The 21,371-nt window shown below is 34.6% G+C and overlaps 1 protein-coding gene across 1 annotated transcript; it reads right to left on the reverse strand.

Annotated features, from left to right (window-relative positions):
- Positions 1 to 7,445: 7,445 nt before the first annotated feature.
- On the reverse strand, positions 7,446 to 16,127 carry LOC148689362 (uncharacterized). The gene is made up of 7 exons (XM_088688449.1): positions 16,038 to 16,127; positions 10,063 to 10,341; positions 9,451 to 9,536; positions 8,849 to 8,986; positions 8,602 to 8,752; positions 8,183 to 8,311; positions 7,446 to 7,839 (listed from the first exon to the last, which is right to left on the reverse strand). Exons 1-7 carry the CDS (start codon positions 16,125 to 16,127, stop codon positions 7,792 to 7,794), a joined length of 921 nt encoding a protein of 306 aa, XP_088544575.1. The 3' UTR covers positions 7,446 to 7,791.
- Between the last annotated feature and the right edge of the window lie 5,244 nt (positions 16,128 to 21,371).

A 21,371-nucleotide genomic window follows, 5' to 3' on the forward strand; every position in this document is an offset into this window, starting at 1 on the left:
GATTTGCTTGTTCGACTTTCATTTCGTGCTTAGCCCTCTAATTATTTAACGCGTACCGATTGGCCCCAAACCACTATCATATTTTTTATTTGTTCTCTCCACTTGAATGAACAAAAATAACTCTTAATTTGATGAAAAAAATTTAGCAGTATAAAGCAAATTGGCACATTCTAAAAGATTAGTAATTGTCATAACCAAATTGAAAGTAGAGAGAACAAATCTGAAGATTCAAGGTCATGTTGCATCCCTAAACTTTTCCCTTTTAAAGCAGAAAATAATTCGAAACTATTTTGTTTAGAAGTATAGGGTACCAGCTTCTGCCTATTTTGATTTCAATCCAACCCCAACCCCAACCCCTTATCTCTTTTTGTTGTTCAACCCCATCCTGGCAACCCCTGGATAAAGACCATTGTCCACCATACACGCACGGGTGTGACCTGCATAAAATTTCCTTTATAGTAGTTTTGCCCACGGGTAATGATTCTCTCATCTTTCTGGGACCACAAGGATTGCACGTGCAATCACTGACTTCATTACTTCTAGTCGCTGTCACAAATTAATATTATGTTTGAATGAGGGAAATAAACTTAGAATTTGAGTAAAAGTTAGAATTTATAAATTGACATGCATCAATTCCCTTGTCTGGATTCATAAACATAGAAATTTAGAATTTCAGCGTGGAAAAAAAACTTGGAGTTTGGAACCTCCAATTTCCAAGTTTAAATTATATGTAAATAGGCGTCATTTCTCAATTTTTATGACTGAGAGTTTAAAATACCAAATTTCGTATTCAATTCATTGTTCTTTTAGGTTAACCAAATAAGAAAATTCACAAATTCTAGAAAATAAAATCTCGTCATTTCAATTTCTCTCATTTTAAAATACCTTAGTAATCTTAAATTTCTTCATCCAAACATAGTGTAAGTGTTCAATCGATAATTATTTTGTTTCTTATTTTTCGTTTTTAATCTTTGTGCTAGCTAATGATAGATGAAATATTTGAAAAAAAAAAAAGGATAATGTTAGGGAAACTAAATTTTTAAATCAAATTTGCAAACCAAATCACATGTCACCAATAAGAAATAAGCACGTTAATCGACATTTAAGTAACAATCCAATCATCAACATCCACATTATTTGGTTTACAAAATTTGGTTTAGAAATTTGGTCTCCCTAGCATTACACAAATTGGATAGAAAAAAAGTCAAGGGGTTGATATAGTGAAAAGCGACTATAGGTTAGAACTTCTAACTCAAGTTCAAACTCTAGGGATGCATTCTTTGGTGCCACTGACTTTGCTTTGGCGGCGTACCGTTTGAGCCAGAGGATAAAAATATGATGTCGACTCATATGGTATCGAGAGATTAGTCCAACACTAATATGTTGTGCAATACCTCCTCTATTAAAGAAACTCAAAAACAATTTTAAAGTTGTTTTCACTTTTTAAGTTTTGTTTTCATTCTTTCTTAATACTTCTTCCCTTAGCAATTAAATGAAAAACTTTAATGCTACTAACTTTACCAAAACAAAACAAAAAGAGTAGTCATATCCATACACCCATTTTTACTCCTCTCACACCTCTCTTAAAATCTGGCCATGAGATCGAATGAATTGAAAAAGATCAATGGTAAAAAATTAACAAGGATGTGTGAAAGGTAAAAACATGCGTGTGAATAGCACTTTCCAACAAAAAGAACACTAAAACATTACCAATAATGTTACATAACCCAAATAAACTACATTTTGTTAAACTTAAGTCACAAATATTCATTTGTAAAAAACTAACCCTAAAGTTTAATAGACAAGAAATACAAATACTTATGGGTCACAAAAAAACCCTAAGATTTGAAAACGAAAATTCCCTTACACTACAATAAACTAAATTGCTAACTAATTAACATTTTTCAACACATAGAAGATGCAAATAAAAAATATAAACAAAATAGTTATTAAACAAGCCCTAAACTATCTATGTTAACATTATCAGAAATTATCGAACATGTTGGCAAGTTTGTTGTCAAATATGATATCAAGACATATATTTGATATCAAAACATAATTGATGGTATTAATATTGACAGTCGTTCAATAGTGGGACTAAATATGATATCAAGACATATATTATCTGGATGAGACATCAAAGCTCCATTCCTTGAAGGGCGCACCTTGAAGTTAACTTGAGATTTATTAGCATTTATTTTCTTCAATATGGTACATGCATGGGGGAAGTATCTGCTAACACCTTAGCTTGGGGAGCACATACATGGTTTAGCAGGTTCTAGTAGTATGCATGCATATGGTCCTAAGTACTTCCAGTGCTGGCACATAAATCCTAAATGTGGTTTCGACTCTTTTAATTAGGGTTTATTGAGGTAGAGAATAAGAAGCTACACCAATTAGGGTTACCTAAATATTTAAATGTCACCTCCAGGCTTTTGAACTTCATGTAACAAAGGTTATTTTGATGTACGAAGTGTTTAATCAATCAATGTACTTGTCTGAAAATCAGAAAAAAGTGAAAAATATTTACCCGTAGTTTGGAATTTATCTTCGGGTAACATATGAAAGTCTCTCATAAAGAGGCAGATTCCACAAGACAATTGTATGACAATTTTGTACTCTGTCTTAGTAGGGAAAGGGATAACTTCTTATTAATATATGATTGGATTCTTTGAGTTATATAGTCACAATCACAAGATTGCAAGGAGGATAATGCTGTATAGATATCTATGACATGATATTGATTTGATGTACGCGTGAGAGAGATTTTTATCTCCTCTATATAAAATTTGATCATCTGTAGCTTTATTTCATCAGGAACAGATGGGGCAAGATAATCTAAAGTTTGAATGAAAAGATGATGTTGGTGTTACTTGTTAGTGTATAAGACATACATATACATATTATCTATAAGACCAACTCCAATGATTGAAGTAAAAATTTAAATTTTTAGCCTAAAAAATTTAGATTGTAGCTTAGAAACAGTTTTTTTTTAAATTTTTTTTATTATTTAAATAAGAATCCGAAGTTATTAAAGGATGATTTTTATCCTTTTTTGTAACTTTTTTAAAAATAAAATTTATGTAGATTATCCTAATTTATTTTTATAGACATTTTGTCCCAAAAATATTTAGATTATAATAAATAATAAAAAATCACTAAACCTACCTCATTCTTTCACATTTGTCCATGTTATTTGCCACATGAAATAACATGGACAAATACACAACCTACCCATTCTTAAACACAAATACATAGGTGGGTAGAAAGAAAAAGAAGAAGAATTGTTTGACGAAAGTGAATTTTGTGTGGATGTTTGAACAAATACATAGGTATTTATAGAGTTTCTGAGTGATTTATGATTTATATAATGTTTTTAATTGTTTTTGCCATTGAACTTAACTTTGGGTTATTAGATCTTTTCTTTACTATTAGATTTGCTAATATTCAATCTCCATCATTGATAAATTTGATTTTTCTAAAAAAATTGAATTTGAACCGCTGGTTGAATCAATGGTCCAACCATGTAGGCCGTCTGATAAACAAAAAATCGTTGATTTTTTTCACTAGTTGCCAATTGGTTTTAGTCACTAACCGTGACTCATTTTCCGGATTAATGTTGGCTCTACGTGCAAAATTCTTTCCATCTTTTCTAGTCAAGAGTCAAGAATCAGACAGAAAGGAAGGCAGACGTGGGCACAACACAAGTAGAATGGAGTCAAAATATTTCAAACAAACAAGAAAAGATGAAAACAAGTGCATACTTCATGATGCTTCTGCACTTGATGATCCTTGGTTCAACTGAAATGCCTTCGTGCCATCTCGAGTATCGTGGAGAGAGAGAGAGAGAGAGAGAGAGAGAGAAGATGGCAATTACAAATATATGTGAAAATTAAAAAAGCTCTCTACTTAATCGATTTGCATGTGTTTTTCAAGCATAATATTGATGAATTAAATCCTTGTGAGGATTTCTTGTTTCACAAGTATGCTAATTGAATGTAAATTAGTTGTTTTTTTCTTTTCTAAACAATAGTATTAGTGAGTTACAGAAATACTAATCATTAAAAGCCAAGGCTTGTAAAGGAATTTATTCTATGAATGTACTCAGTTCAATATTTTACATCATTAGATTGAACAAAACAAAAGATAGCTAAATGATACAATCAAGATTGAAGAGGTAATACGTAGAACATAAAAAAGAAACTGTACAAAAATGACTTTCCAAAAAGTAATGCGTATAATGCTTATGGAACAGTGATCAATATAAAAATATCAAATTTAATAAAAACGACTTTGTTCTAGACAAATTTGGAATCACATCAAGGATTTATCCAGTATCATTAGAAGATGATTCAAATTTAATTTTGTTTGTTAACCTACCTATATTAATGTACGTAATTTGACAAGAAAATAAATGAAAATTAAGAGGACGTCATCAATATCATTAATCTGTGCAATGCCATCTCTGGGAAAACAGTCGAACATTATTTGGGGATTATGCCTCAGATCTTTTGGTGCCCACGAGTTAAATGATGTAGAAAGAAACATCGAAAATGGTCCCTGTATATAAGAAATAATACAATTGAGGAACCCAAGAAGCATATATTGCAATCTGTGCTTTGACTCAGTGGAATCACCCCAACAATACTACAAACTAGATTACAAATCTTTGAACAAAAAAAAAAAGATTAAAAATCTTCTTGTTCTTTGGCCTGAAATTGTTTCTTTCCTCTTTGGATCCATGCCAATTGCATGCCAAAAGCAAGTTGAGCCACGGCTTGCGTACGTGGTCCACTATTTTATTTGAAACTTTTCCTACACAATCGAAGTAAATTCCTTCTTCTGCAACTAGTTTATTTTTTTAATTTTTTTATTACGTACCTTGTGTTAGTTTACTGCATTTGTATGCAATGCTCGAATCCCATATGTATCACAGCAACTAAGTACGTAGCGGACGCAGGTTTTTAGTTTTGTTCTTGTGTTTGGGGCAAATTGAAGTTTATATGTCATTAAGAAGAAAATATTAGAGTGAAAACTCAAATATATATTTTATTACATTTGATCTCTAAAATTGTACCTTTCAATCAAAATAATCTTTAAATTTTCTATTAGTATGGTAATGTGGCAACCAAATAAATTTCAAGTAACCAATCATATGACACCACATTAATTAATCATAAAAATCAATTTTATTAATATTTTAAAACTAAAATACACAAAACAAAAATAAAAAACTGAAAACAAAAACAAGAAAACACCACCAGCAAGTCAGCAACCCCGCATTCAGATCCAATCACAAGAACCCCAATTCCCCTGGGAAAACTACCACTAGCAGCAAGTTTCTCAGCCGTTGTCTCACACCCTCAGCTTCCTCAGCCCCAAGACTATCACGATGACACAGGTGATCTCCGCTGGTTCAGCGCCTAAACCCACCAAGCTTTAGATGTGAGGCAATGCCGGATCCAGGATATATTTGGTCAATCAGACAAGGGCGCACATCACACAAATTTTTATTGGACAAAATAGCATTTCATTGAGTTTTGGTAGGTTGAGGTCATTTGCTAAGTCATACTGTAGGCTTGACGACATATGCCAACAACTTTCGAACAAGCATGTCGACTGATGTCAATAGTTTTTGAGAGAGCATGTCGAAAAATGCCAACACATGCCAGTGAGCCTATTGAAAGATGTGATAGCAATGCATACAAAAGCATGAGGTTTGCAACTACCCTACCCTACCCAATGCCCATAAAGGCAGTTCGCCGAGCAGGTAGTGGGCAACTTTCAAGGGCATCTCAGATTCTCAAAGGCAACACCCAACTCTTCTATCCAGAATTTCTAAGTTGGGGGAAAGGGGGGGGGGGGGGGGGGGGGGGGGGGGGGGGGGGCAGGGTCAGCTGACCCACCTTGTCCCAAGTAGATCGGTCCTTGCTTGTGTGCCACATCAATACACTAGCGAAAAAAATTAATAGCAAGTTAACAAAAATACCAAATTGATTTGTGAGAGCTTACAAATGAAATTGATAAATTTTTTATTTTTAATTTCAGGGACCAATCTTGATAAAAATCCCTGAATTTGAGCCAGTGCATTATCGACATGGTTTGAGCTGAAACTTAAATGCCATCTTGCTTGTTGGCATAGACTTCATTTCCATAACTAAATTGAAACTTTTAATTTTGTTGGTGCATTTATAGTTACGTGCAAATAAGATAGAGCTTTTGGTACGTGAACGAATACTTTTTTTTTTTCCTCCAAAAGTAAAATATAAAAATTGTTTGGTAGGCAAAAAAGTTACAAATATACTAAAGATCAGCTTCTTCCACAATACTACACAATCTTTTCTAGTGTTGTGGATGACTTTTTATGTACTACTCTAATCCCAACAGACTTAGGAAGAAGAAATCAAAGACAATCCATCATATTTTACTTTGTTAATTGTTGTACTTTTGTGGCTAGGAATATATAGGATTAATTTTTCTACTTGTACATTTTGTTTTTGTTAACATCACAATAATTGCATCTTAATATATAATTTATTACAAAAGGTAAAACTTTTAATTTTATTTTGTTTTTGGTTGAAAAAGGATAAAACTTAGAACTTGCAACATCAATACAGGTTCTTCCAATAGGGTGTCCATGTGCTGCTCAATCTAGCTAGCTAGGTTCATCCATGTATTGGTTATAAAAAGAAAAGAAAAGAAAAGAAGAAGAAATAAATGAAAGAGCACCAAATATAAAGGTTGGGTTTGCACGTCTGTGACCTCGATGATAAGTAGTAATTTATATATTATGGCGGATCTGTAACACTATTTTTTTACACAAATTTTTATATTTAGTTTTGTGGGCTCTACTTTGTAATGTATTTTAATGGTTCGAATCGTCTATCTTTTAGGTCTTCGCTCAAATATCACCACTAGTACAAAAAACACTTTGCGCGACGCAGGTCCTTCGTCGCGCAAAGTCGAAAACCGTCGCGCAAAACTTAGCTCAACGCACCTTCGTCGCGCACTAACCGTCGCGGCAAGGCAGTGACAGAAGGGGTTTGCGCGACGAAGATTCTCCCTACGTCGCGCAAAGTGGCTTTGCGCGACGTATGGGATGCGTCGCGCGAAATGGCTTTGCGCGACGTAGGGATGCGTCGCTCAAAGTGGCTTCGCGCGACGTTCTATACGTCGCGCAAACACTTTGTGTGACGAAGATTCTACCTACGTCGCGCCAACCTCTTTGCGCGACGCACGATTTTACGTTGCGCGGCTTTGCGCGACCTAGGGTCGTGCGTCGCGCAAAGCCACTTTGCGTGACGTAGAGTCTTGTGTCGCGCAAAGAGGTTGGCGCGACGAAGATTCTACCTACGTCGCGCAAACCTCTTTTTTTTTGTTTTGGTAAAAAAAATATTTTTTTAATTTTTAATAAATATCTTAATTAAACTCTAAACGATAATTAATTAACCAACAAAAAGTATTTAGTTATAAATATATGAAAATATACATACAAAATGTCCAAACAAAAAAATAAGAAAAAACTGCAAGTAGTCTTTTAGGTTTTATACATCAAGCTACTAGGTATCGGTAGGGCAAAGTGGCTCAGAAGTCGAAGGTGTAGGAAGATCAAGTACTGGTAGTGAGATTTGGAGGCCAGACATCTGTATGGCTCGTACAAGGTCTCTCATCTGTCCGGCATAGGCCTTCACCTGCTCGCCCTGGGCCTTAATCTGCTCGTCCCGGGCCCTCATTTGTTCAATCAATGGAGCACTCACGCCTGGAGCAGTAGATGTTGATAATGCAGGAGGCTCATTGGTCACACTCTAACGACGAGTGATCAACCGCGACATCTATACACTTTTTGAACCATAAAATTATAACATTAGAAACTAATCCTTTCTTGCATTTGAAACTAATCAATTAGCAGCCAAAGTAGTAAGTAAGTAGGTTACCAACATTCTTAATTTCAAAACATGAGGAAACTACTTATCCATTTTCATAGCCAACAAAAAAAAAGTGCATCAAGTGAAACAAAAAAAAAAGGGTAATATGACACTAGGATTACCAAACATTGTAATCAATCAAAGGTATCAAAACTTCATTAGACTAAATGATCAAAGTACCGTACAAAAACAATTTACTTCATACAAGTCATTCAACTAGACACATGCCACAACAAATGAAAAGGCAATCTACTTACCCCCACTTGATTTCTGGAATTGGATCCTTTGGTTTTTCTTTGGTGATAACTCTGTCTCCTACTTCTATCAAATTTGGATTTATATGCAGCACTGCTTTGCTTTTTGGCTTGTGCTTCTCCAAATTTACTCTGTACGGAGGTGGGAATTTTTTTTACAAAAGGACAGGTACATAACTCAAAAAATGATCGAATGGGTTAAAGAAGTAAAGGGAAATCTGTTGAAGTGGTTGTGCTTGAGAATGACACAAAAGCATGCAGCCCTAACATATCTTCATTGAATTCGTAAACTAATGGAAAACTGGGACTATTTTTAGGATTTAGTTGCCTGAATGGAAGACCGTATGCAAAGCATTATACATCAGGTATTATCCAAGTCTAGGCATGATAATAAGTTACCCAAACTGCACAAAATTTTATACATGTACCACTTCCTCTCCTTTGATGACCCGTCCGAATACAATTAGCTTATCATTTAAATCTGGTATTGGTGCAGTTGTGATAACAAGCTCAAATTCTTTGTTGTCTGGTCTAGCCTTCGTAGTTCCAAGCATAAAAGCTTCATGCTTCGAACTACAGGTTCACACAGGCAAGAATAAGCTATCAGCTTTGCAACACAGGACCAACAGGCCACACAACCAATATAAAAGTTTTATCTATGAAACAAACCTCGTAACAAGTTGACTACGAAGCTTCCCTTTTGATATCCAATCTTCAGCTGCTCCAAGTCCTTGGGAACCACCCCCTTTGGTTATATAGTGCTTGATCACGTGACTGAACGACATCCCCTTGAAGTGTCCCTTTTGACTGCAAAACTAATGCCTTAGAAGTGCCATGAGGGCATAACACACTATTGCCCTTACAACCAACAAAAACCAAGCAAGTCTACTTCTGGATGCTACTGCTACTCAGAATATTGAAATGATTTCTAATCGTCCAAGTTCTAATTTTATTTACATTTAGCCTCGATATAAGTCAACTAGGCATCCATATCACCAAGGCTATATGAACCTTTAACCTGTTGTTGTGTATTTGATAATTTACAAAGGAGTTACGACAAAATATACCCCTTGGCTTATAAGATGATAAAAATATTAAATAATACACCCCTTGGATGCGAGCAATTTTACTAACAGCTATGTACAAAGTCACCCCGTCCCATAATTTTAACTTTATTCTCTTACCCTGTAGAGAAATAGCTTCAAATAGACATGATTTAATATTACTACAGCAAGTATGTATGCAAGATACATGTGATGTCGAATACTCACCATAAGTCAATAAATCTATCCACAACCTCTGGAGAACCATCCTTGAAAAGTTCCACTGTGATCGGACCTTTTGGTGTATTTAGAATCTACAAAATACACAGGGAAGGGGGAGAAGAAAGAAAGTGAATAACTACAATTGTGGAAAAGCAGATAGGTGACTTACACTCTAAAAATAAAACATCAGCAGAGAGACCAGGAATGAAATAACACCGAAGGAAACCGGGTGCAGCAATCCTAATTGTTAAATTTTCCCAACCCAGATACATTCCGAGAAAAGAAGTTTATTGATAAACTTTCCTGCATAACAAATTTAACAGCCGCACCAACACCACAAGGTCCACAACCACCCCGCTACGTTAATTCTAGAAGTCGAAAATTGCAGGTTTATGCAATGTGACACCAAATAGAAAGATGGCAGTATTAAGAGACTTACAGCATAACCGGGAAGATCGCCCTTCTTGACAAACCCATCAAAGTCCTAAACAAACAAACAAACAAAAACCCACCTAATTTAACCAACTACGCATTTACGCATAATTATTATGCAAACAAGAAGATTAACTAATTCTTAATTAATTACACAAATGGAAAATACCCATTCCAAATTAATACCTCTCGATTAGATAACTCCGACCCAGATTGGTCCAGCGACCTACGAGGGCAAATTAGCGCGCACAAAATGAGGTCCACCGTCTCGGTCACCACAGCGGTACCAACCACACCATCAAGTACAGAATCTGTTTCATTTGAAGAAACTGGTGAGAGGAAGAGAAGATACAGGGGAGTTAGACAGAGGCCGTGGGGAAAATGGGCAGCTGAAAAACGCGATCCACACAAAGCTGCAAGAGTCTGGCTTGGCACATTTGACACGGCGGAGGCCGCCGCCCGAGCCTACGATGAAGCTGCAAGACTTCTCTTCCCTCCCGTAGATCCCTCTCTCTACCTGCAACCCATCAACCCCTCTGCAAACTAGAACCAACATCTAATTTTATCAGAAATCCTAAATAGCATGCAATTTGAGCCTAAATAACAAAAACCCATTGAAAATCAGAAACCCTTACCTTGATTTTGGGACTTGATTCGCGTCGGCTTCGAGATTCGCGTTGGATTCGAGATTGTGAAGACAAAAGCTTGTGAGAAGGAAGAGAGATCTACGGGAAATGGAGAGGGAGAGATGAGCACGCAAGAGGGAAGAAAGGTCTATGGGAAATAGGGAAGTGAGAGGTTATCTACGGGAAAGCTTGTGAGAGGGAAGAGAGATATATGGGAAATAGAGAGGTCATCTATGGGAATTGAGAGTTGTACGGGAAAGAGGGTGGAAATAGGGATGTGAGGTTTACGGGAAACTCTTGAAAATTTTAAAACAAGCGCCTATTTTTTGTTATGGTACCGCCAAAATTATCCTTTTTTGCGTGACGTAGATATACAATTTCACGTCGCGCAAAGCGGTCTTTTTTTTTTTTTTTTTTTTTTCCTCTTCCTTTTGCTTTCTTTTGCATTGCCCTTGTGCTACACTGCCATCATCAATAGGAGATCAAAATTTTCAATATATTGGGAATTTACCAAACTGAGTATTTACCCTCAATCATATATGCATGGTAAGAACAAAAAAGATCAAAATTTTCAATATATTTGGTAATATTAACAAAAATTTCAATACAATCATATATATAAAAAAAAATGGATGAATAACATAGATGTTTTTAAATCACCTGAGTGTGATCAGGTGGCTACGGAGGTCTGCAGGTGAGGAAGAGGGGAAGGCAGCTATGGATCTTTTGACTTGAGTTAGAACACTGGAAAGAAAGACAAAAAGGGACATTTTCGTGTTCACTTTGCGCGACGTAGTGAACCTGCGTCGCGCAAAGTTGGAAAAAAGCGGTAAAACCTCCATAGTTTGGCGGCAAATCTTGCGCGACGCATACCTACGTCGCGTAAAACAGGTTTGCGCGACGCACTTAAACCTAGGTCGCGCAAAGTCCCTTTTTTTTTTTTTTTTTTTACCGTTTTGCTTATAAGTACAAAATAAATAAATTAAAATCTACTTAGTAAATACATATACCATTGAATTTGATAGGAAACACATTATCCGAAATTAGTTTCAATGATCCAATCGTCAAACTTGTTTGTATATACTTGGAGATCCCATACGCCAAATATCACAAAAAACAAACATGCAGAGATTAAGTAATGAGACAAACCTTTTCGACGGCTATAAACACAAAATCACGATTTAACGGTTATATTAACTCCGATTTTGATGATTTTTTACAACTACACTCATTGACCCTATATGAATACAACAAACTGATTCGATCTTCAATTTAAAATATTTACAAAAGTGGATACTACAAAATATTATGTTATACTTAATGAAAGTATAAATAAACTCCAAGTGTTAGTGAATCTAATGTTTTGATGGGATACGCATTGTACGAAACTAGTTTCAACGATCCAACCGTCAAACTTGTTTGTATATACTTTGAGATCGCATACGCCAAAAATTGTAAAAAACAAACGTGTAGAGATTAAACAACGGGACAAACCTTTTCGACGGCTATAAACGAAAAATTATGATTTAACGGTTATATTAACTCCGATTTTGATGATTTTTTACAGCTACATTGTTTAACCCTATATGAATATAATGAACTGATTCGATCGTCAATTTAAAACATTTATACAAGTGGATACCACAAAAGAAAAAGGCAATGCAAGAACCCCAAAAGAAAAGGAAAAGGCAAAAAAAAAAAACTCCAAGTGTTAGTGAATCTAATGTTTTCATGGGATACGCATTGTACAAAACTAGTTTCAACAATCCAACCGTCAAACTTGTTTGTATATGCTTTGAGATCGTATACGCCAAAAATTGTAATAAACAAACGTGTAGAGATCAAACAACGGGACAAACCATTTCGACGGCTATAAATGAAAAATCACGATTTAACGGTTATATTAACTCCGATTTTGATGATTTTTTACAACTACACTCATTGATCCTATATGAATACAACAAATTGATTCGATCTTCAATTTAAAATATTTGCAAAAGTGGATACTACAAAATATTATGTTATACTTAATGAAAGTATAAATAAACTCCAAGTGTTAGTGAATCTAATGTTTTCATGGGATACGCATTGTACGAAACTAGTTTCAACGATCCAACCGTCAAACTTGTTTGTATATGCTTTGAGATCGTATACGCCAAAAATTGTAAAAAACAAACATGTAGAGATTAAACAACGGGACAAACCTTTTCGACGGCTATAAACGAAAAATTATGATTTAACGGTTATATTAACTCCGATTTTGATGATTTTTTATAGCTACATTGTTTAACCCTACATGAATATAATGAACTGATTCGATCGTCAATTTAAAACATTTACACAAGTGGATACCACAAAAGAAAAAGGCAATGCAAGAACCCCAAAAGAAAAGGAAAAGGCAAAAAAAAAAAACAGAGGACTTTGCGCGACGTAGGTACAATTACGTCGCGCAAGCCTATTTTGCGCGACGCAGTTGTACCTACGTCGCGCAAAGTCCTCTGTTTTTTTTTTTTTTTTTTACCCGTTTTGCTTATGAGTACAAAATAAATTAATTAAAATCTACTTAGTAAATACATATACCATTGAATTTGATAGGAAATTCATTGTACCAAACTAATTTCAAAAATCCAACCGTCAAACTTGTTTGTATATACTTGGAGATCCCATACGCCAAAAATCAAAAAAAAAAAACATGCAGAGATTAAGTAATAGGACAAACCTTTTCGACGGCTATAAACAAAAAATCACGATTTAACGGTTATATTAACTCTGATTTTGATGATGTTTTACAACAACACTCATTGATTCTGTATAAATACAACAAACTGATTCGATCTTCAATTTAAAATATTTACAAAAGTGGATACTACAAAATATTATGTTATACTTAATGTAAGTATAAATAAACTCCAAGTGTTAGTGAATCTAATGTTTTCATGGGATACGCATTGTACAAAACTAGTTTCAACAATCAAACCGTCAAACTTGTTTGTATATGCTTTGAGATCGTATACGCCAAAAATTGTAATAAACAAACGTGTAGAGATCAAACAACGGGACAAACCATTTCGACGGCTATAAATGAAAAATCACGATTTAACGGTTATATTAACTCCGATTTTGATGATTTTTTACAACTACACTCATTGACCCTATATGAATACAACAAATTGATTCGTTCTTCAATTTAAAATATTTGCAAAAGTGGATACTACAAAATATTATGTTATACTTAATGAAACTATAAATAAACTCCAAGTGTTAGTGAATCTAATGTTTTCATGGGATACGCATTGTACGAAATTAGTTTCAACGATCCAACCGTCAAATTTGTTTATATATGCTTTGAGATCCCATACGCCAAAAATTGTAAAAAACAAACATGTAGAGATCAAACAACGGGACAAACCTTTTCGACGGCTATAAATGAAAAATCACGATTTAACGGTTATATTAACTCCGATTTTGATGATTTTTTACAACTACAATCATTGACCCTATATGAATACAATAAACTGATTCGATCGTCCATTTAAAATATTTACACAAGTGGATACCACAAAATATTATGTTATACTTAATGAAAGTTTAAATAAATTCCAAGTGTTAGTGAATCTAATGTTTTGATGGGATACACATTGTACAAAACTAGTTTCAACGATCCAACCGTCAAACTTGTTTGTATATGCTTTGAGATCTCATACGCCAAAAATTGTAAAAAACAAACGTGTAGAGATTAAACAACGGGACAAACCTTTTCGACGGCTATAAACGAAAAATTATGATTTAACGGTTATATTAACTCCGATTTTGATGATTTTTTATAGCTACATTGTTTAACCCTATATGAATATAATGAACTGATTCGATCGTCAATTTAAAACATTTACACAAGTGGATACCACAAAAGAAAAAGGCAATGCAAGAACCCCAAAAGAAAAGGAAAAGGCAAAAAAAAAAAAACAGAGGACTTTGCGCGACGTAGGTACAATTACGCGCGCAAGCCTATTTTGCGCGACGCAGTTGTACCTACGTCGCGCAAAGTCCTCTGTTTTTTTTTTTTTTTTTACCCGTTTTGCTTATGAGTACAAAATAAATTAATTAAAATCTACTTAGTAAATACATATACCATTGAATTTGATAGGAAATTCATTGTACCAAACTAATTTCAAAAATCCAACCGTCAAACTTGTTTGTATATACTTGGAGATCCCATACGCCAAAAATCAAAAAAAAAAAACATGCAGAGATTAAGTAACAGGACAAACCTTTTCGACGACTATAAACAAAAAATCACGATTTAACGGTTATATTAACTCTGATTTTGATGATGTTTTACAACAACACTCATTGATTCTGTATAAATACAACAAACTGATTCGATCTTCAATTTAAAATATTTACAAAAGTGGATACTACAAAATATTATGTTATACTTAATGAAAGTATAAATAAACTCCAAGTGTTAGTGAATCTAATGTTTTCATGGGATACGCATTGTACAAAACTAGTTTCAACAATCCAACCGTCAAACTTGTTTGTATATGCTTTGAGATCGTATACACCAAAAATTGTAATAAACAAAAGTGTAGAGATCAAACAACGGGACAAACCATTTCGACGGCTATAAATGAAAAATCACGATTTAACGGTTATATTAACTCCGATTTTGATGATTTTTTACAACTACACTCATTGACCCTATATGAATACAACAAATTGATTCGATCTTCAATTTAAAATATTTGCAAAAGTGGATACTACAAAATATTATGTTATACTTAATGAAAGTATAAATAAACTCCAAGTGTTAGTGAATCTAATGTTTTCATGGGATACGCATTGTACGAAACTAGTTTCAACGATCCAACCGTCAAATTTGTTTATATATGCTTTGAGATCCCATACGCCAAAAATTGTAAAAAACAAACATGTAGAGATCAAACAACGGGACAAACCTTTTCGACGGCTATAAATGAAAAATCATGATTTAACGGTTATATTAGCTCCGATTTTGTTGATTTTTTACAGCTACAATCATTGACTCTATATGAATACAATAAACTGATTCGATCGTCCATTTAAAATATTTACACAAGTGGATACAACAAAATATTATGTTATACTTAATGAAAGTTTAAATAAATTCCAAGTGTTAGTGAATCTAATGTTTTGATGGGATACGCATTGTACAAAACTAGTTTCAACGATCCAACCGTCAAACTTGTTTGTATATGCTTTGAGATCGCATACGCCAAAAATTGTAAAAAACAAGCGTGTAGAGATTAAACAACGGGACAAACATTTTCGACGGCTATAAACGAAAAATTACGATTTAACGGTTATATTAACTCCGATTTTGATGATTTTTTACAGCTGCACTGTTTAACCCTATATGAATACAATGAACTGATTCGATCGTCAATTTAAAACATTTACACAAGTGGATACTACAAAAGAAAAAGGCAATGCAAGAAAACCAAAAGAAAAGGAAAAGGCCAAAAAAGAAAAAAAAAAGGACTTTGCGCGACGAACCTTTGCGCGACTACATATGGCGCTGCGCAAAACACCTTTGCGCGACGCAGGATCTGATGCGTCGCGCAAAGCTCTTTTGAGCGACGCCATCCTTGGTCGCGCAAAATTCCGTCGCGCAAAGTCCTTTTGCGCGACGTTGTGTGTTTTTGGTCGCGCAAACATACTTTGCGCGACGAAAGTTGATCCGTCGCGCAAAATTCGGTCGCGCAAACATGTTTTTTTACTAGTGCACAAAAAATCATCCAAATTTGAAACTATATGACCGTTGAATTAAGAGTTTAGGGTTTCTTTGTAGAATCGTATTCGTCAATTTTCTTCACTACAAATGAATATCTTCATAATTTGAGATTTGTCTAATTTTTAGCAATGATGATCTATGAACAATGCTCCAAAAGATGGACGATTCAGATCGTTGAAATACATTACGCAACAGTGACCCCACAAAAATGTTTCAAAAATTGTGTAAAAAAATAGTACCACAAATCCACACCCATTTAATTATAAACACATTGAACAACAATTAAAGATAACGTTTTATAATTAAACATCGTTGATGTGGCTTAATTCTAATCACATGCATATGTTAAAGACTTTTGTATTAGGGCCTAAACGCCGCACTAACATATATGATACATGTGAATCTCTCCCTTCCCGGTCATGTGCAGCAAAAGGAGGCAAAAAAGAAAAGAGATGACTATATCAGATTAAAGGGGAGCGTTATTTGCAATTTTCAGAAAACTTCATGCCTCTTTGGAAGTAGTATACGTATAAATAATATGTTTTTTAACACTTTTCAGAGAAGGGCAAGAAGCTTTTTGGGAGTGGAAATAGCAGTGCCCTAAAAATACTGGTATCAGATTTCAAGTTTCAATTTAATTCTTCGTTTTTGCAAGAATATATATATATATATATATATATATATATATATATATATATATATCTAACAACAGGCGGCAAAGCCAGCCATAGAATATAAAGTGCGGAAGTAAATCATAAAATAGCAGCAGGAGGCATAGCCGTCCATATAATTTAAAGTGCAGAAATAAAACATATTAAGACAGAGTAGCATATCAAAATAATGAATTAAACGTAATGATGCAAGTATATTTGGAAAATAAGTTTTATTGAAAACTTACTGCAATGCAGATAACAAACAGGTATTGCCTAATGGCAGATGAAACAAGTAAACAAATAGATGGAGCTCGCAGGCATCCTGAATAATATATTTGTATTACAAGTGTTTGAATAATCTCAGAGAGATAATATTGAACTGAGCTTTTGAAGTTAAAAACTTATATCCTTCTTCTGAAGATGAATCCTCATTATATAGAGCGAGGGTGAAAGACTTGTCCAAATGATCCGGGAATCCCGCTGTCTGCTAAAGCTGGGTAAAAGAATAGTGAAGATGCTTTGATTCTTTTACAAAAGTTAAATGAATAGTGACCTTTTTGTTTTTCACTATTGTGAATAGTGACATTTTTGTTTTCACTATTGTGAATAGTGACTTTTTTGTTTTTCACTATTGGAGAATAATGCTTTGGTTTTTGCGGAAGATATGAAAGCAGCTACTGCTGATGATGTTGCTGGGCTGACATAATCACATGGGCAAATATTGCTTTTCAGATATCAAATGGGTCCTGGGCATCTTGAAAATCTGCTTGATCAGCCCATTTGGCGGGAAGCTGAGACGAGGCATCAGAATTATCTGAATCTGAGTCTGAACCTTTTTTCTTTTGCAGCAATGCTGCTTCCGCCATTAGCAGATGAGCCATATCCAGCAGTTGGGTAGTTTTTTCTTTCTTTGAACTGGAGGACTTGGCTGACTTGGAAATTCCTTTGAGAGAGGAAGATGGACTAATGTCTGATAAGGACTGAACTGGTTCCTGAGCTTTTGGTAATTCAGGAAATTGCTGATGAACTGGCAAAGCTTGTGAGGACGAAGATGAAACTTTGATTGGCAGTGCCTGAAAAGATGCCTGGGGAAATTCCACTTTCACAAGATCAATAATTTTTTGGTGGTTGAATTTATCCCACCATTTTACCCATCTGGTTCTGTAAATACCACCGGTGTCCATTTCAAAGTTCCATTTGAGAATCCATGGGATCTTGTACTTGGCCATGAGCAGTGAAAAAATAGTAACTCTGTTGTCGAAACGACTTCTGTCGAAACTGGGCTGGAAGTTGTTTGTGAGAACATGACGAAGGTCATCTGGAATGATGGAAGAGCTTGGGCCATGGGAAGCCCACCAATCTGGAAACCATGCAGGAAACCGCAATCTGAAATTCTTATCAAAAGTTATGAACCATGAATGACTAAAGTCTTCTGTCTGGTGGAGAAAAATGTTGGTCCATGCTTGGATATAATCATAGTAATTGTAATGATTGTTTGGGATGAGAACATGCTGAGTATGAAGGGGTTTTGTGTGAAAAAGGGGAATTCCCCATTCGAGTTCGGTAAGGAATTTTCCAATATGGAGTGAATGATACAATATTTTGTTTTGGTGAGTGGTACTGTAAATTGGCTTAATAGCAATGCTTTCTGTTTCTGAAAGGATAGCCTGGTAATATTTTAGGCTTTTATAGGATTCAGTTGGTAAGAAATGAAAATTTGGTGGAAGGAGTAATTTGGCAATGCGCTCTGGGGGTTGGTTTTTGTCAATATGAAGATGAATGTTAAAAAGCTTTTCAGAATGAGGGTTCTGGACATATGGTGATGTTTTAGCATAGCTAGGTGTTTTTGGTTGTGAGGGAGCTGGAGAACGAACTGATGAGTAAGGATCATAAGGGGTGGCTAAGGCCGTTTGGTAATTTGGTCAGATATTTCCTACTGTTGATCCTAAGGGAGTAAATCTGTTTGTAATGGCGAGGGCCGATGAAGAGTCGGGAATAGACTCTTGTTTTACTGGTGCTGGGGTTTGGGTAAGGGTGGCTGGGAGCCTTCGTTGCTGAGTAGGATTAGTACCCATTCTTCCCCTGCAAAAATTCTCTGGTTAGAAAATCTGGGATGCAATTCTGGCTGCCTTTAATGTATTCAATATCAAAATCAAAAATACTTAATATGGCTTGCCAGCGTGCAAAAATTTGTTTTGATGCAATATTTTGAACATCTTTTTGTAAAACATGTTTTGCAGATTTGCAATCAACACGAACTAAAAATTTTTGATTTAATAAATCATCTTGGAATTTGCTAATACATAATACAATAGATAAAATTTCTTTTTTAATAGTACTATAATTAGCTTGAGCAGAATTCCAAACTCCTGAATGGAAACGAACAATTTGTTCAGGAGCTTCGGAAGAAATTTTTTGTTTAAGGATACCTCCATAACCGATTTCAGATGCGTCGGTTTCGACTATTTTGAGAGAGCCGGGAGTTGGAATGCCAAGGCAAGGCAAAGTCTTGACATGATTTTTGATCTGTTTAACAATGGAAGTATGATTTTGTGACCATGATGGAGGATTTTCCTTGAGACGATCAAACAAGGGCTTACATTGTTGACGCAGATGAGGATAAAATTCTGAAACATAATTGAGAGATCCAAGGAATCTTTGAAGCTGGGTTTTATCAATAATTTGATCTGGAAATTTATCAGCAAACTGGATGACTCGATCTATTGGTTGAATGGTAGACCTGTAAATATGGTAACCTAAAAATCTAACTTTGGTTTGAAATAACTTAATCTTAGATGCCGAAACAACTAACCCATTGGACCTAATGATCCTAACAAATGCATGCAAATGCTTCCAATGCTCTTCTATTGATTTTGAGAAAATTAATACATCATCAATATAAACAATTGAAAAATGGCTGTATTGATTAAAAATTTCATTCATGATATTTTGAAATTCACTTGGTGCATTTTTCAAGCCGAAAGGCATTACATTCCACTCGTAATGTCCGAAAGGAGTTACAAAAGCAGTTTTGTATTTATCAGATTCATGAATTTGAATTTGCCAAAAACCTGATTTCATATCAAATTTAGAAAAAACAGTTGCCTGAGAAAGTCTCTTTATCAAGTCTCTTTTGTTAGGAATTGGATATCGGATCCATTCTAAAACATCATTCAATGGTTTGTAGTTGATAACCAGTCGTGGAGCACCGCGTTCTAATTCTGCGTTTTTCTGGACATAAAAAGCAGGGCATGACCATGGAGATTTGCTTTTACGGATAATTCCTTTTTCTAAAAGTTGATTAATTTCAGTTTTACAAAACTCTAAAACTTCTTGATTCATTTGAATTGGTCGTGCTTTTGTGGGGATTTTTGACTCAATAAAATCTTTAACATAAGGTAGTTTAACAATATGTTGTTTTCTGTGCCAAAAAGCATTTGGAAGATCGGAACAAATTTCTTTAGTAAGCTTATCGGAAAACTGGCGAATAGAATCTAATAAAGATTTGTTTGTTAATTGTTCTTCAATTCTTTTGTGAAGAATTTCTTCCTGTAAAAAAGCAATTTGTTGGGATTTTGCAGTAATCTGGTTGAGAGTTTTCGAAACATTATCTTTTTGAAGTTGTTTTAACTTTTTAAGATCTGTTTCCATGCAAAATTCAAAAGTAATTTTTTGGCCAAAAACCTTGGTAGAAATACAGTTATGATGAACTTTGAAAGGATAAATTAATGCAATGAAAGGGAGTCCCAAAATAACTGGATCAGAAATATTTTTGATTAAAACAAATGGAGTTTTAAAACAAATATTTTGTTGACAAACATGGGCTTTGGGAATTTCATATTTTAATTTCATCGGGGATTGATTTGCAGCGCTAAGTATTTCCGTAGACTTGTGAAAATATTTAGTAGGTATTAATCCTTCTTGAATGCAATTTAAATCTGCACCTGAATCAATTAAAGCGATGGTTTCTAAATGAAAATCTTCGATTACTATCGTAACTTTAGAATACCATTTTCGAATTCTTATTTTATCTAAAAGACTTAAAACAAGTTCTTTTGAAGAAGAAGATTTAGTCGAGTGAGCGTCGGAATCGGAATTTGAGGAAGAACCATTTTGTTCTTGGACGAGTTCTTGCGTACGTACTCTACTGAGTTGTGAACGAATGTCGGTATTTTCGGATTTTAAAAACTTAATTTCCGATTTGATTTGATTAACTTCTTTTTGCAAATCTTTGAGGGTGATCTCCTTTTTGGATTTATTAAAACGTTCCAAAGTGGTACTGAGAGAAATCTTTTGAGAAGAAATTTGACTAGTGCCAGGTTCATGAGAAGAAATCAAATTTTTGAGTTTTTTCAAATAAAAAGATTTTAAATCAGGATCATCGACTTTACTAATTAATTCCATTAAAAACTCTTCTTGTTCTTCTTGCTTATTAAGCACTGA

This window comes from Pyrus communis, chromosome 17, assembly GCF_041283825.1.
Source record: "Pyrus communis isolate YQ-2024b chromosome 17, ASM4128382v1, whole genome shotgun sequence".
NCBI lineage: Eukaryota > Viridiplantae > Streptophyta > Magnoliopsida > Rosales > Rosaceae > Pyrus > Pyrus communis.

What these genes read in the sequence shown, in the direction of transcription:
- LOC148689362 (XM_088688449.1), bottom strand. Translation starts at nt 16,127, where the DNA reads ATGGCGTCGCTCAAAAGAGCTTTGCGCGACGCATCAGATCCTGCGTCG. An exon ending in CCATATGTAGTCGCGCAAAG is followed by an intron (nt 10,342 to 16,037) that starts GTTCGTCGCGCA and finishes GCTTCATCGTAG; the next exon opens with GCTCGGGCGGCGGCCTCCGC. An exon ending in CGTAGTCAACTTGTTACGAG is followed by an intron (nt 8,753 to 8,848) that starts GTTTGTTTCATA and finishes GTGAACCTGTAG; the next exon opens with TTCGAAGCATGAAGCTTTTA.